General features: G+C 43.9%; 1 protein-coding gene across 2 annotated transcripts in view; it reads left to right on the top strand.

Moving 5' to 3' along the window:
• The window catches only part of ARHGEF4 (Rho guanine nucleotide exchange factor 4), a 185,002-nt gene that overhangs the window by 128,828 nt on the left and 39,282 nt on the right, over positions 1–16,892 (top strand). For both annotated transcript variants that reach the window (XM_054282755.1, XM_054282756.1), the window contains one exon: positions 2,986–3,125. In XM_054282755.1, the coding sequence (XP_054138730.1) occupies positions 2,986–3,125 (140 nt within the window). The remainder of the gene's footprint in view (positions 1–2,985; positions 3,126–16,892) is intronic.

The raw sequence follows: 16,892 nt of genomic DNA, 5'->3' as shown, positions 1-16,892 counted from the left end.
TGTGGGGGCAAAAAACAAAAGCCTTAAAGATGCCAATAAACATTTTTCAAGCTGCAGGTTACTTTCAGCAGTGAAAATAGCAGAAGATGTGTAAGGGGAAAGCAATGAAGCCGTGTGTAAAATAAGGGAAAAGAATGAGATCCGAGGGCTGCAGAAGACTTTTGAATTAAGTGACTGCTGACTTGCTTCTTATAAATGATTTATTTTTATTTGTTCTTGAAAAACATTTTTAATTTGGTTCTGTGCTACACTAAAACACTGGAAATTGTTCGTTACTATCAAAGGTTTTTCAGACAGTGTGTGAGCAAAAAGTGATACCTTTAATGCCCTTGAATTTAGTTTTAAAAGTTCTAGTAACTCTGCATGAAATTATAATATCAGTGGTATTCCAGCTGGTTTTGAGTTTTATATTAATGGACTAGGTCTTAACCCCAGAATTGCTTTATATGCAATCTATACTAGTGGCACACATTCAGTGCAAAATTTCTGTATAATGAACATGTGAGGTGTCAGAGCAAAGCTAGGGGAATGCTTGATTTTTGTGTGAAATGTCACTTAAAGTTGAATGCTTGGGTAGTTCCAGACTTGCTCAGGAAATTCTGCTTTAATCATAAGCTCATCTGCACCTTTGTGTCCAGAATTGCCATCAATACCAAGTGCAGTCCCAGCTTCAGACAACCTTTGCTGTGTTGTGCCAATGTATTGAATTCAAAGCATAAACAAGCAAGTATTTAGTTTAAAAATAGCTCATCCTCATCATTTTGATGTCAGGTCACTGCATTGAACTGATAGGTGCTACACTGAATTCCCACCTGCCTGTAAATAGCAGAGATCAGGTGGTGCAGCCTTAGCAAACCATCCCAGGTACTGAGAGTGTTGGTGGGCACAAACTCTGCAGGCCTGGCTGGAGCTTTGTCAGCATTTTATTCAGTGCTAATGTGGTGCAGCTTTGGTTTCAGGTAATTAATAAGCTAATAAATCATGGGGTGCTTTTTTTGACCCAATGGCACAATTATGTGCATAAGATGCACTTGCATTATGAAGGGAAAGGAGGGCTCAAGACTAGCTTTGTGAGTCTCTCCCTATTAAAGCTCTACAAGGTCAAGCTCAAAAGATTTTTTTCACCTGTTCTGCAAAAATTTGGAGGCTCACATGATGTAACTGGCACAGCCAAGACTGTTGCCAGGTGTGCTGATAGCAATGTCCGTGTTTTCATTCAGTTTTACTCCTGTAGCCATGTCAAGTCCATTTACTGAAATCACAATTTCTAGAATATTCTGTTGTTCTCTGCACCATGCCTGTGTAGGTGCTCCATGCACAGGAATCTTTCTCAAACCCACTGTTTTGTCATGGAAACTGTTGCCCTGGCAGTTGCTAATCCAGAGGAATATGTCAGCAAGTGGTTTCTGTAATCACTGTCATTTTCCACAGGTTTCAGAACAGAAGGTTCATGTTCAGTAACCAGTGCAGGGATGGGATGAATGTCACACATGGCACTGCAGGGTGTTTGCTAATACCTCAAGGAGACTTTAGGACAAAGATCCTGCCCATGAAACAGATGCAGTGACACTTTCTTCTGTGCTAGGAGTATAAATGTCACATTTTTATTTCTCTCAGGCTTGAGAGTTCAGTGTTTGCTGTAGCTGCGGACTGTGAGCCCTCCATTATCTGGGGCTGTGCTGAGCAGAATGGCCTTCCTGTGGTAATAATGGATCATTCTGGAGCAAACACCCTTTTAGGCATTAAAAATGATTCTCAAATAAGTGTGTGGACAAAGAGGAAGGTGAAGGTTTTTCCCAAAGGTTGAGATTTCCTTTGGCCAGATAGGATTTGGTAAATCATAACCCTCAAGGTATGAAGTGGCAGACATGAGCTCTTGTTACCTAGTCCAGTTTCCGGCAAGTCCTAATAAAATCACACTTGTGCCATCATTGCCTGTGCCTTTTTTCAGACCTTGTTTTGCTATTCTTGCTTGGTCTTTGCTTTGCAACATACAACAGTTGTTGAATTTTTTTTAAATCATATTTTCCAGTCTAGAAAAAGACACAATCATTTATGGGGGTTAAACATGGGTGGAGAAAAATTCTCTGAAGAACAGGCATGCATGAGGGTGGAATTCTGACCCAAATTTCCTATAGTTTCCTTGTCTTTTTCCCTTTTATGCTGCACTATGGTGCCCCTTGCCCCAGTGAGCTGCCATCCTGTTTCAGTGCTACTGAGGCAGCACTGAATTTTTTTTTAAAGTTTTAAGGTTTAAAGTTATTTTTATATTTTGATTTATATTGATGGATAAATGATTTTTGTGTGTTTTACATGGGTAATTATTTTAATATTATGAGTTAATAATGTAAGTTTTTAAATTATATGGGTTATTGTGACAGTGTTCACAGGGCTCTTAGGATGAGGGAAGAGACAAGGATCTGACTCCATGTTTCAGAAGGCTGATTTATTATTTTATTATATATATTACATTAAAATGATACTAAAAGAATAGAAGAAAGGATTTCCTCAGAAGGCTGGCTAAGAATAGAATAGGAAAGAATGAATAACAAAGGTTTGTGGCTCGGCTCTCTGTCTGAGCCAGCTGACTGTGACTGGCCATTAATTACAAACATCCAACATGGGCCAATCCCAGATGCACCTGTTGCATCCCACAGCAGCAGATAATCAATGTTTACATTTTGTTCCTGAGGCCTCTCAGCTTCTCAGGAGAAAAAATCCTAAGGAGAGGATTTTTCATAAAAGATATCTGTAACAGGTTATTTTAAATGTTTGATGGAATAATAGCTTACATTTTGTTTTTGTAAATTAAAAATAATTTTTGTGGCAAATGAAGATAAATATAATTAAACGTAGATGAAATTTTAGAAGTGTTATATTAAAAAAATTGGTTTTATATATAGAGTGACATGAAGAAATATATTTTATTATTGATTTTTTTTGAATGCTGTGCTGTGTGCCAACGTGTGCATTTTGCTGTTGCAGTGATCACTGACGGAGGCCTGGACAAGACAGCCCTGACGGACGATGTGGGCAGCGAGGAGGATCTGTACGAGGATTTCCGCAGCTCCACCCACCGCTACGGCCACCCCGGGGGCGGCGGCGAGCAGCTGGCCATCAACGAGGTGGGTGGGTGGGTGTGCTCCTGGCCTGGAGGGCAGGGGCTGCTGGCCTGGGAACATGGCCAGGATGATGGAGCTGATCTGGGACCATGGGCAGGCTGATGGGTCTGACCCTGGGAACATGGGCAGGATGATGGAGCTGACCTCGGACCATGGGCAGGCTGATGGGTCTGGGAACATGGGCAGGCTGATGGGTCTGACCCTGGGAACATGGCCAGGTTGATGGTGCTGACCTGGGACCATGGGCAGGCTGATGGGTCTGGGAACATGGGCAGGCTGATGGGTCTGACCCTGGGAACATGGGCAGGATGATGGAGCTGACCTCGGACCATGGGCAGGTTGATGGGTCTGGGAACATGGCCAGGCTGATGGGTCTGACCCTGGGACCGTGGCCAGGATGATGGTGCTGGGACCATAGGCAGGCTGATGGACCTGACACTGGAACCATGGGCAGGCTGATGGATCTGGAACCATGGCTAAGCTGCTGAGTCTGCTTCTGGAACCACAGCCAGGCTGATGGGTCTGGTTCTGGGACCATGGCCAGGCTGATCGGTCTGGGTCTGGAACCACAGCCAGGCTCCTGGTTCTGGTTCTGGGAGCACAGCCAAGCTGCTGGTTCTGCTAACCACAGCCAAGCTGCTGGTTCTGGAACCACAGCCAATCTGCTGGGTCTGCCTCTGCTTCTGGGACCACAGCCAGGCTGCTGGTTTTGGTTGTGTAACCACAGCCAGGCTGCTGGGTCTGGTTCTGGTAACCACAGCCAAGCTGCTGGGTCTGGTTCTGTTAATCACAGCCAGGCTGCTGGGTCTGGTTCTGGTTGTGTAATCACAGCCAAGCTGCTGGTTATAGTTCTGGTAGCCACAGCCAAGCTTGTGGCCCTGGGACCATGGCCAGGCTGCTGGTTCTGGTTGTGTAACCACAGCCAGGCTGCTGGGTCTGGTTCTGGTTGTGTAATCACAGCCAAGCTGCTGGTTATAGTTCTGGTAGCCACAGCCAAGCTTGTGGCCCTGGGACCATGGCCAGGCTGCTGGTTCTGGTTGTGTAACCACAGCCAGGCTGCTGGGTCTGGTTCTGGTTGTGTAATCACAGCCAAGCTGCTGGTTATAGTTCTGGTAGCCACAGCCAAGCTTCTGGCCCTGGGACCATGGCCAGACTTCTGGTTCTGGTTCTGGAACCACAGCCAGGCTGCTGGGTCTGGTTCTGGTAACCACAGCCAGGATGCTGGTTCTGGAACCACAGCCAAGCTGGTCATGGCACAGCAGATGGGACTTTAAATGTCATTTACTGTGGGCACCGTTTACAGCCTGGTGACAAAGGGGCTGCTGCCTTGTCCCCAAGGCAATGCAGAACCACAGGGCCTCTCCTCTTGGGTGTTGTTGATTGAGAAGTTTAAAAACACTAATGAACTTGTTAAAAACATTAATGAACAAGTTCACATTTGGAGTGTGTTGTGCTGATGGCATAATGGAAATGTTGAAAAAAATCCCTGGTCTACCTGTTTCTTTTTCATAGATAAGGAGGGTGCAAAGTTTGCTACAGGTTTGGTCTTTGCTGTTTCTTCCTGCTCCCCAGGATATTCACTCTGGGGATGTGAAAGACCTGTCTATTGAAATAAATCACACAGGACTCCATTTTCTTCATGCTGGAAAAAGCCCATTCTTTATTCACATATTCACTCCTTTTTATACAGTGTTACAGACCTTGTGTGTGACTCCAATCGGTCAGTAGCTTTCTTGTTTATTACTTTATTGGTTAGTAAAAGGTATTTTACTTGTCCATCAAATCTCTCTACTCTTAAATACTTTACATGTTTTCTTCACTGGTTCTCATGGGATGGATTTAATGTTTCTGTAGGTACTGCTTGTTTTTCACCTAGGAATACATTATGTTAAGGAACTGCTCACACCAGGATTATTCCCATGTGGGAATTTGTAAAGTGCTAGCTTGGCTTAGAAGAAATGACAGGCTATCCATTTAACAGAGCAGGCCTGATTTTGTGAGGCCTTTCTTTTATAATTTTTCTACCTTACTGCAACACCTGTCTTTTAGCTATTTTCTTTTATAGTGCTGATCCTGATTAAGTTGACATCAGCAGTTTAAAAATGTGCTACTTGGTCTAAGCAATGCCATGAGCTAACACTAACAGATCTAAGATGTTTTTCCTGTAAAAGTACTATTTTTTATATTGTGCATTAGAGCTGGCATCCTGCTACACACAGAATGCTTTTCCTGTGAGGTGAACATGAAAGAGTGGAGCATGTTCACCACATGAGTGATCTCTTGAACTCCTACACCTTTTTCTCTCTTTCCTCTGCTCATGTGTATTCCTACAAGTGACCTTCCCAAGATGAGAAGGCAGGGATGAAAGGAGTGTTATATTTTCTTGTGCAATATATTCTCTAACTGAAACTGTGTGGCTCCCAGTGTGTGTGTTTGATACACCCACTGATGGTGCTCCTGGGGTCTGACAAAGCTCCAGAAAGCTGCACAGTGAGGGTTACAGCTTTTCTTCAAAAACAACAGCAGCAAATGCTCTTCCAGCAGTTCTCCTGCTCCCTCTGCTCAGAATCCCCACCTACAGCCCTGGGTGCCTGGGCTGAGGAAGGGAGTTGCTTTATTTTCTTTTCCTATTGCTTACATCCAGGGGTTATCAAACCATGGCCAGAGCTTTCTAATTTAAACTCAGAAGTCTTGGGCTGTTGTCACTGGCAAGAAAATATGAGCAGAACACCAGAAAATCTTGAGTTGTGTTCTTCCATGTTTACCTGGTGTGTTTATGAGAGTCCCAGGCACCACAGAGGTCAGACCCAAAGCATGCACTGACTCTGTGGGAGGAGGATTCTGCTTCTCTCCCACTCAGGTGCTTGCATCAAATAGGATATGCTCTGTCCCTTCCCTTCCCTTCCCTTCCCTTCCCTTCCCTTCCCTTCCCTTTAGAAGTTTTTTAAATCAGGAAAAAACCAAATTTGCCAGCAGGTCTCACCATTGTGCATGTGGTGGGTGTTTCTTTCTTTATTCGTTACTATTGAGAGCAATTGCTTTCCTTTCATTTCTTCAAAGTTCCTTTTATTAGAGTGAAATCCCCTCACTTTTAATGAGGAAAGCAAATGGTTGTGTCCGAAACAGGTGTAGTTTGTATAATCTCTGAAGTGTATGTGGGGTTTTGTTGGCCAGTTGACTTGAAAGAGGAAAGATTATTTTTGGCTTGTTCCCTAGAATCTTGCCTGTTCAGGAGCCAACAAAACTGTAAGAACAAACAGTTCATTATTTACTTTGTCAACCAGTTCCTAGCAGTAATTAATCCATCACTTGGTTCCAGTGAGCCTCAGCAAAGCTTCCCAAAACAAGACATTACAGCAAAGCACAAAATCTCTGCAGTGAAACACTCAATCTGTGAGGTGGGAATCCCAAAGCAGCAGGCATCCAAAGTGTTGGAATTGAAATATCTCAATAGCTGGTAGTTGGACAGTTTTATCCTCATCTTCCCTGCTGCACCAAAAGGTGGCTATTGATTAGCCCTGAGTGTTTTCCATGGTGCTAGGAGTGATGAGTGATGTAGGGTGAAGATTTCAGTGTTCACTCATTCAGTCACATTTTGTGAGTAGTCTCAGCTTTGTTTTATTGTATTCCAAGCTGCATTTTATTGGTTGTGGATAAGGAAACTATGGTAACCACATTATTCTTAGCCTTCTTGGAAGAAACAGCTTTCAAATAAACAGAGAAGGCTGAAATACATTTTCAAGGCTGTTGGCAGACCAAGTGTTGCATTAAAGAACAAAACACCCAACCACTGAGTTTTAGTTCATTTTGGATCAAGAGAAAATGATTATGAAATAAAAAAGAAACCTTTCATAAAACTAGAATAATTTATTGGCAAGAACACTAGAGGGATGAAAGAAAGCTGGGAAGGTTGTATAGAGCCCACCTAAGAAGATCAGCATGAGAGTGTGTAAGAGCCAAAAAAATCAATCAAAAAGTAATAATAAGGGTTTGGGATGAGAAAAGAGGCAGGGGAAGTAATTTTCTTGGGGCATCTGTTTGACATTCTTTCAAATGCTTTTGTGATGCTCAGGAAAAGAGATTTTTGTGTTTAGATTGTACTTGGTAGAGTTTACTTTGTGTTTGCTCCAGCTAAAGACCCTGTCCTTGTATTTTATTGCATCCAGAATATCACTGGCTGAAAATGCAGCAAGAGAAAAATCTGTACTGCAAATGCATTGTGATTCTGTCCTTCCAGTTCTCCAGAAATGTCATATATAGCACAGATCCAGCTTCAAGCTTTGTTAAATGTGTTAGATGCAGTGGGAAGTGGGGAGCAGGAGGGATTGGGCACATATAAACCTGGCTCTGGAGTGACCATGGATGATAAGCTGTCTCGTTTTCCCCACTAAGTAATTGGCCTGGGTGAGGAAGCTTGGACCTCTTTGCTTGGTAACATCAGAGGTGTCCTGAGGGTTTGTTGTGTCCTGCTGTGGGAAGGGCCTGTCACCATCATATTTTCTGAAAAATCCTCTTTGCCCAGGATTCTTCTCCTGGGAAGCTGAGAAGCCTCAGAGAAAAAGGAAAACAATATTATCTCATTTGTTTCTCCTGTGTTTTGCTGCTTTGGAATGTGGTTTGGAGATTGTTTATCCAACATGTGAATTATTTTGACTTAATGAACCAATCAGGGTCAGGCTGTGACAGAATCTGAAGACAGAGGCATGAGTCTTTCATTATTATCCTTTAGCCTTCTGTAAGTATCCTTTCTCTATTCTTTAGTATAGTTTTAGTATAGCATTCTTTAATATAATATCATATAATAATAAATTAGCCTTCTAAGAACATGGAGTCAGATTCTCAATTTCCTCCTCCATCTGGGGACCCTGAAAACACTACTCCTGCTCTGCAAGAAATGCAGCTGCAGTTCAGCATGGCCCTTGCAGCCCTCCATGAACAGCACCGTGCCCATCTTGTGAAAGCAAAGCTCTGAGTGTTCAGAAAATAACAGCTAACTCCCAATTTTTTCCTTATCTCTTATGGCTCTGTGCCTGATAAGTTTGGAATTTGGTATGTGAAAAGGCACAATTCACTGCTTCAGCATGCCAGGATTTTATCTAAGACACGTAGCCACTGCTGCCCTGTGCTTTAAAGTGGCAATATCACAGTGTCCTACAGATGTTTGAGCTAACCCGTGGTTGTTGACAAGATACAATTAAGCTAATTGGTTCCATCATATATGTTTCTGATTTAACAAAGTAATTAGTCCAGAAAAGTGTTCAAAGGGGCACAAACAAAGCAGCTGCCATGCACCCAGGGCAGCAGGCACTGTGGCAGTATTCTCCATCTTACTGAGTGTCTCAAACATTGCTTTGGTGCTGGGCTCTTTGATCTGTTCTGGGTTCACCCAGTGCTTCTCTCAGACCAGCCAATTTTAAACAAGACAGGCTTATGAACTGTTGGAGTTTCTTAAAGGAAAAAACCAAAACAAAACAGCAAAACCAAATCAAACCCCTAAACTCATAAGATGTTAATGCAGATGAAATCAGAACAACTGATTTTTATTTTGTTAGACATGAATAATATCCTTCATAGCCTTTTTCACTGCGTTTATCTTCATTCTAATTAATAGAAATCTCTTGTGTACTATATGAAGGCAAATTTCATAAGACAAAAACCTTTTAAAATAGTGCCACAAAATATTGCCATTCCTTTTCTTTAAAAGAGTGTAGAATAGATTGCAAAATCTGTGGTCACCATGGATTTCCAGACTGAAAACAGAATGATTGATCATATGGAAGCAATATATAACATTCTTGTGTAATCTGGGAGAAGAGATTTATTATCACTTTTGTATCTTAATATGAGTATATTGCTAAAGCAAATAGAAGCTAGTTAACAAACACCTGCCAGCACCCACTGAGTTGTTTTTTGGTTTTTTTTCCCTTTTGGAGGACCCAATTCCTGCTTTTGTGTTCCATGTATTCCTGCAGCCAAGGTTGACAGCTGTGCTCCAGAAGCAGCAGATATGATTTATTTGCAGGATACAATATAAAGCTCAGTGCTGTCAAGGACAAGAAATAATGTTCCCCTGAGGATATAAATCTTTACTGCATCCTGGTTTTTGGTCCCAAGTGCTTGTGTAACTTTGTGTAGGGCTTAAATGTGAGTGTTCAGAGTATGGAGTCAGAATTATAACTTCTTTTACTGCCTGCTGGATTTAGTTTTTAGAGTTTTCTGGTCTGGAGACTCTGAAGGTTGTTTCAGAGGGCTTTTTGCAATGGATTTAAAGGAAATCAGTATATTCAAATGCTCTATGCAATTATGTCTCATCAAACACCAGGATCAGTAGCTAAGTGCTCCCAGGGGTTTCCAGAGCCATATTTCTGCCTTCTACCATGGGCAGCTGGGGCTGCTCTGAGCCATTTTCTCAGTCCTCCTCAGCACTGGGGCTTGGGCATCCCTGAGCAAGGGATCCTGCCTCAGAGGCTGAAGATGCAGAGAATGTGATGGAAGCCAGTGTAGCTCACTCAGCACTGAGGACAGGCTGTCTTGAGAGTGATGTCGGCGTTTTTTGAAAGGTGGGAGAAATGGGATGTGCTTTCACACCTGCAGTCATGCAGTGAGCCCTTATCCATTCAAATGCTTGCTCTCAGCCATGGGAGGTGAGGGCAGGTAGCTCCCCTACCACGGGGCTGGTGCAGAGACTCCACAGGAGTTCAATCCACATAGAAGCATTTCTAGAAAATATTGGGCTTTTTTGCTGGACCATGCTTTCTCTGAACACCACAATTAATCTGATACACATTAGGAACAAATAAAAAACCTCCAGGCTTAGCTTAGTTTTTGAGCAAGAGTAATGAAGGGCTGTTAGAGTTCTAACTCCCAAACCAAAACTCTGTGGTGTGACAGTGCTGCAGGTGTGTGATGTTTTCGGGGTCCTCCATCATAGGGAGGAAAGAGTGAATCTGACTCCATGTTCTCAGAAGGCTAATTTATTATTTTATGGTATTACATTATATTAAAGAATGCTATACTGAAAATATACTAAAGAATACAGAAAGGATACAGACAGAAGGCTAAAAGATAATAATGAATCTTGAGACTCCTTCCAGAGTCTGACACAGCTTGGCTGTGATTGGTCATTAAGTTAAAACAATTCACATGAAACCAATCAAACAACCACCTGTTGGATAAACAATCTCCAGCCACATTCCACAGCAGCAAAACACAGGAGAAGCAAATCAGATAATTATTGTTTTCATTTTTCTCTGAGGCTTCTCAGGAGAAGAAATCCTGGCAAGGGGATTTTTCAGAAAACATGACAGTGACACAGGTGCAGTAAGAAATGTACCTCTTTCTCCAGCAGCACTGACACAGCCAGAGCACACAGCCTCAAGCTGTGCCAAGGGAAATACAGGTTGGATATTGGGAAAGTTTTTCATGGAAAGAGTGATAAAGTTCTGGGATGGCTGCCCATGGTGCAGTCCCCATCCCTGGGTGTGTTTGACAAAGCCTGGATGTGGCACTGGGTGCCAGGGGTGAGTTGAGCTGTTGGGGCTGGGTTGGACTCCATGATCCTGAAGGTCTCTCCCAACCTGGTCATTCTGTGAATTCTGTGAGTGGGTTATGGGCTCAGTCTCAGGGAATCTGACTCCTTCCAGAATCCAAGCTGGAGCAGCAGATCAGGAGAGGCAGCCATGGCTTTCACCTCTCTGTGGGCATGGGTGCGCCCCACATGCACACACACGTGTTTGAAGAGTGGGAGGGGCTGCCCAAACTTTCATCCCCAGCTGTAAAACAGAGCTAAATACATCACTCAGAGGAGATAACTGGAGACAGTGTGGTGGATTTGGAGCTCTTACATCAGCCCTGGGCAGCTATGAGATTGTAAAGACTAACAGCTTCTGTTAACACTTGTTAATGATCTCTTGTGAGTATTAGGGGACTCCATAAAATGTCTGGGTTTTGTCTGCATTAAATGTGTTCCCAGTTACTGGGCTGGGAAGAGGGGCTTGGCTCCACAAATAGAATTCTCTTTGGAGAAAAAATGATCCAAGAATGTTTTAACTCCTGAAGTAACTTGTGCCAAATCTCCTCAAAGACTGCCTGTATTTTATCCAGTGTGTCCTTGGGTTCCCAGAGCTCTCTGATTCTCCCCACCATTAAAGACAACATGTTGTGTTTACAAGAGGTCTCTTTACCCTGAAGATAAATGCTTTGGCATCCCATTAAAAGGGGCTCCTTTAACCTGTGGCCCTGTGTCCTGTAGGGATAAGGGCTCTGTTGCAGGAGGCCTTGGCTTCCTGCCTGCCACTTTCAGCTCCTGAGGGCTATTTCCCTCAGTGCCACTGAGCTCCTCAATCCTCCCATGGGCCAAGGCAGACTCTAACCCCTCGAGGTCCCCATGGTTCTGCCTGCTGAGGCTCTTACCTGCAGCTCAGGGTCTGTGCCATGAAGCCAAGGAAATGTGCAGGGGAAGGGGAGTGATTTTACTATCCATGTGTGAAGTGGAAACCTTTCCAACCTGCCCTTTCTCTGATACAAACAAGGAATTTGCCCTGTCCTCAGGAGCTCCTTGTTTGGCTTTCAGGGATCTTGGCTTGGTACCTAACTCTCCAGTGCTGTTTCACGGGAGGAAGGGCATTAGAAGCACTGTGATATTTGCAGCCCCACAAAGATTTTAGCTCACAAGTGTAATAAACTGCTGTTACCACTGCTTGAAACGGGAGCCTGACAGCGTGCAAAGACAAGTCTGTTTTGCAGAATCTTGGTGTTACAATTTGCTCTGCCAATGTCTTTATTTTAAAAATAGGTTTAGGGATGTCCATACCCCAGTTTAGCAGTTCAACAAACACCTGGGATGGATAACAGTGCAATAACCAAGTGGATATTGGAGTACAAAGACTTCCTGAGAGCAGGGGATAAAGAAGGAATGTGAGAGAGTAGGAATGCTGGGTAGTGTGGAGTTTATTGCAGAGGTGATTCCAGGCTTAAGTGTTTGCATGGAGACACGGAAGTGAATATCTCTCATTTTATACCATACTTATCTCAGGTTCCTCTCACCATGGTTTTGATATCAGAACATTTCTTGGATTTGTTCTCTTCTCCAAACCCTGATTTGGAGCAGCTTTTCTCTGCAAAGAATTTTCCTAATTCTCCAAAGACAATTGATCCCAGTGGTGGAAAAATAAAATCCCTCCTGACTCTTGACCCTTCAAAGTGCACTGATAATCCCTCAAGAGATCTCCCTCATCAAGTAGGGGACCAAGGCCCCCTGTCCTACACTTGGTAAGTTGGAGGCTGAGTTAGCAATAACTTTGGCCATGGTTTAACAGAGTGAAGGCACTGACATATTCCTTGCAGTTTTATTTTCCCTCTCTGGTGAAAGCAGAAAGATCAACACCAATAACCAATAACCAACTGCTCAAGTGCCAGCCCTGCTCCTTCTGAGGCTTGGGGAAGGCTCCCCTCCCTCTGGGGCACTGGGGCCAGCCCTCCTGGGTGCCCTGGGACAGCCAAGTCACTGAGCCTGCCCCTGCAGCAAAGGGAGGAAATGTTCCTGATGTTCCTGCAGTGCCCCAGGGAAGGCTCCAGGGCAGGGATCAGAGCAGCCTTTGTCCCCAGCCCTTGTCCGCAGCTCTGGGGCTCTCCCACACCCCCTGTGCCGCTGCTCAGGCTGTCCCCAGCCCTCAGGGGACATCGAGCTCAGCTTCTCCCTCAAGTTTTGGGTTACAGGGAACAGTGACCTAGAAAGGTGCTGTGGGGGTTGTTTTTGCAGTTCTCCTTCTGGCTGATGTTATCTGGGATCTCTAGAGGAGATCCTGTTTCTGGCTGTTCCACTGCCTGGCAAGTCTCTGTGGCAACAGGTTTTATGAAGTGGAGGCAGGGTGTGGGAGCTATCCAATACAGGCTGAATGCCCTGTTTTTTCCACATTCCCCTGTCGATAACCATGCTTTGCTGGTAAAGCAGAGGGGCACCTTGTTCATTTACTGCTGGGGCTTGATAACTCATACTCACCTTTCTGATTATCTTAACAACCACTCACCAGGTTTGCTTCTGAGCTGTATCTTAGATCCTTACTCATTTTTGGGGCAGTTTTTGGAGAACTGCCCACAAAGGTTTGATCTTCAGGGTGCATTGTTCTGCTGCATTTTGTCAGCCCTCTGGCTAAAACAGAGGTACCAGGGGAGATGTCACCTCAGAAGGATGCTTGATGAATTAAAATTTCTGCCCTGCTTTTTTGTCATGTAGGACATAGGAATGCCTAGCCTGATTCTTATACACAGCTTATGTATGTCTTTTATCCTCTTGTGGCTTTCCTCATTCTCATGGAACCTGTTCTCATCTATGGAGCTGATTCTTCTTTATAGCCCTCCTATGGCTCCTTTACTTACATCAGAAGGCAAGGAAGGACTCCTAAGTTAACATTACTACAGACCAGGCTGGAAGAACTTTAGAGACCTGTCACTTGAAAACAGTTTCCCTATTTTCTGCCACCTCAAGACTGGTGTATTCTGTGAGAGGTGAGGATGCTGAGCAGTAAGAGAAGGGTCAGAACACTGCTCTGCAACTAAATACATTATTTTAAAGGTGGCAGGTAAAGGAGCACTGTACTTGTAATTTTATAATGTGTGGGCTCAACAGAATATAGAGACAGCCCAAAACTACATTGCTTTCTTGTAAACCTCTGTACAGCCAGAAAGAAGGGGGATTAATGGTCTAGAAACAACCAGAAAAAGAAAGCTTGGCCCTGTTCCCCTCCCCTCTCCAGCCACCTCTTATAGAAACTCTTACAGGAATTATCTGTTAATGCTTTTCCAGCTTTGTACATGGGCATTTTCCTCTAGTCCATGTTCCCATGCTCACCTTGTCACTCACCTTGTCCTGTGATTCATCCCCTCCTCATCCACTTTATGGCTTCATGCAGCTTCCTCTGACCTCACCTGCTTCAGCTCCCACAGCTCTACCTGTGCCTCTATCCTCTTTACTTTCCTTGACTTTCCTAGGGGTATTTCTCTGACTGTTTTTCCCTTATTTCTCTCTTTCAGCCCATACAGTACCCAAATCACCATTCTTTGTTATTTTATATTATCCATGGCTGTCAAATTTTCAACTCAAAAACAGAATACCACAAAACCAAAAAGCATTTAAGTAACTTCAGGAGCCCAAAACCTCCTCTCTCAGTCACTAAGGATGTCATTGCCAGCATGTCTGTTCCTCTGCCCTGTAACAAGAGTGGTGTGCTCATTTTCTATTCTGACCCCTTTCTAGATATTGCATTCAGGCTCTTAATCTTGCTGGTCTCCAAGATGCAGCATTTCCTTTCTTTCCACCTGCCTTACTACAAACACCATTCAGCCTGTGTTTATTTCAGAGCATCATTATTACAATATCCTCTGTTCTGTGTCCAATTTGTACTGAAAATATCCACCTTCCTAGGCCACTGCATGGCCTGTGCCAGCCTGTGTTTGCTTCTCCCTGCCTGTTCCTTGCTTTGCCACATCTATCCTGACATGCTTGGTTTTGTTTCCCAGGCCCTTGCTGTCTGTATCCCTCTCCTGCCATCCCCAAATCCCCAAAGCATGCCCAGCTCCATCCTGGAGCTTTCCTCAGCTCCCAGGGTGAGGTGTGGGATGTGTTGTGCCAGCACCAACACCTTCCCTTGGCACTGGAGCTCCAGGTCATGCTGGTAATTCCCAGATGCTCCAAACATGTGAACAGTTGCTGTTGCTACTCTTGAAAATAAAACTTGCTTTAGGAGAATTTGGAAGATTTTCTAGATTTAGTAATGTCTGAAAGCAAGACTGGTTGCTAAGCAGATTGTCTCTTTTTCTTTTCTTTTTTTTTAAATTTTTAATTACGTGTAGTCAGGGGTGGCCAGTCTGAATGGCTGCTTTTCTTGCAGTCTCCCAGTGGGTCATGCTTTAATTTATGCACTCCATAAGGAAATGGTCAGGCCCATTTTCTTTCCATTCAGAGTTATCTCGTGAGTCGTGGTACTCCAGCACAAGAACAGCTTGTGAAGTTTTGGCAGCACTGCCTGAGGAATCTGCCCAGGGAAGAACTGGCTGTAAAAGCTGAGTGGGCTTAAACCATGCAGAGCTAGAGAAAGATGCAGTGGGAGTAACTGCGCTCTAGTAACACAGTGTTACACACTGTAAAAATTCAAAGCAAACTCTGACAGACTGTTTTCCATTTTAGAAGTACATGTTCATATGCAGCTGAAAAAGCTCTACTTATTCTGATGTTGTCTGGCCCTGGCTCAAAAGGAATGCTGTCCTTTTGGGGGGTGCTATCTGCAGTGTTACTGAGAGCTAACTCAATGCATAGCAGGGTTGAGAGATGCTTAGTTTGGATGTTGAGAAAAGTGTAATTGTGGGAGTTAAGGAAACTTGGTTTCCTTGGGATGATTTGCAGGTACAAATGCTTGCCCTTCTCACAATTTCACTGTCAGCCTTTTCAGCTGCTGAGCTGTCATCCACTGAACATCCACTCAGCCTGGATTCTTTTTTAAAAGATGCATTTGAAATGGTTCATCACACCAGTGTTATAGATAGAAGTATTTTTATCACCCAATTAAAATAATAAAAATCAACATAAGCTTCTTCCTTAAGAAATTCTTCATCAGTTCTCTATGATGGAAAGGGCAGCAATAATTAGGTGATTTATGTCAAAGGGAAGTGGAAGGGGGAAAAAGATCCAGTCCTGTGGACCCAGGTGAATGTGGCTGTTGCAACATTAAATGTTTCTGGATGTGCTGAACGTGTTCTCTTCCTCTGCAGTTTAACGCCCAGCCTTCCAACAGCCAGTGATGGCACCCAGAGGGACAAGGGAATTCACATTTGTGTCTGTGCCTTCAATGGTGCAACAAGAGAGAGGAAAGCTCAGAAGGTGTCCTCTTGAGGAATCCCTTAGGGAAACTTGTAAAGGAGTTCACATTTGCTGTGGTTTGCACAGACAGAGCCAGCAGACCCTGGAGCTGCCTGCCTGGTGTGTCCATGAGCTCTGCCCTGAGCAGGGGCAGGAGCTGTCTGTGTGTCAGCTGGGCCCAATCCAGGCTCACTTCTAGCACTTGTGTCTTTGTTAATATTTAGATAATATCCTTTTCACCTTCTGTTGGAGGCAGAGTGTTGATGAATGACCCAGTAAGAGCTCTTTTCTGTCTATGGATATTCAGAGCATGGGTTATTAGTGCCTACAATGCTAATGTACCCTTGCCTTTAAGAGGAGTGGAATTGTGTTGTTATACTTGTAGCAAACACATTCCTATTTGTGACAAGCCAAGAATAGGAAGTCCTGGAGATGTGCTCCAGCATGGTGTGCAGTGTTGTACTTGGAGCTTTGCTTTCCAAATCTGCTCAGCAGGAGAGAGGGGAAAGCTGCTGAAAGTGGGGCTGGTGCCCCACAGCACTGCTCTTGGTGGCCTTGCTGTGGGACAGGAGCTCTTTGCTTTCCCAGCACGATGGATCCAGCTTCACTGCTTGTCTGCTCAGTCATTTAATCTGTTCTATTGGTACACCTGGGCTGCTTATTGCAGCTCTTATTTCTTCACATTTGTGTGTATGCCTTGCCGTTCCCAGTACAGCTGTTATATTGTATTTGCTGGGATGCCCTGATGAAGGCAGGAATGATGGATCTGACTTCATGTTGTCAGAAAGCTAATCTATTACTGTATCATATGATATTATATAAAAGAATGCTATACTATACTAAAGAATACAGGAAGGATACTTACAGAATGCTAAAAAGATAATAATGAAACCTCCTGACTCTTTCCAGAGCCCTGA

This window comes from Melozone crissalis, unplaced genomic scaffold, assembly GCF_028551555.1.
Source record: "Melozone crissalis strain CALT ecotype California unplaced genomic scaffold, PUWL_Pcris_2 ptg000034l_1, whole genome shotgun sequence".
NCBI classification, from domain to species: Eukaryota; Metazoa; Chordata; class Aves; order Passeriformes; family Passerellidae; genus Melozone; species Melozone crissalis.
This window is presented reverse-complemented; position numbering and strand designations above follow the sequence as displayed.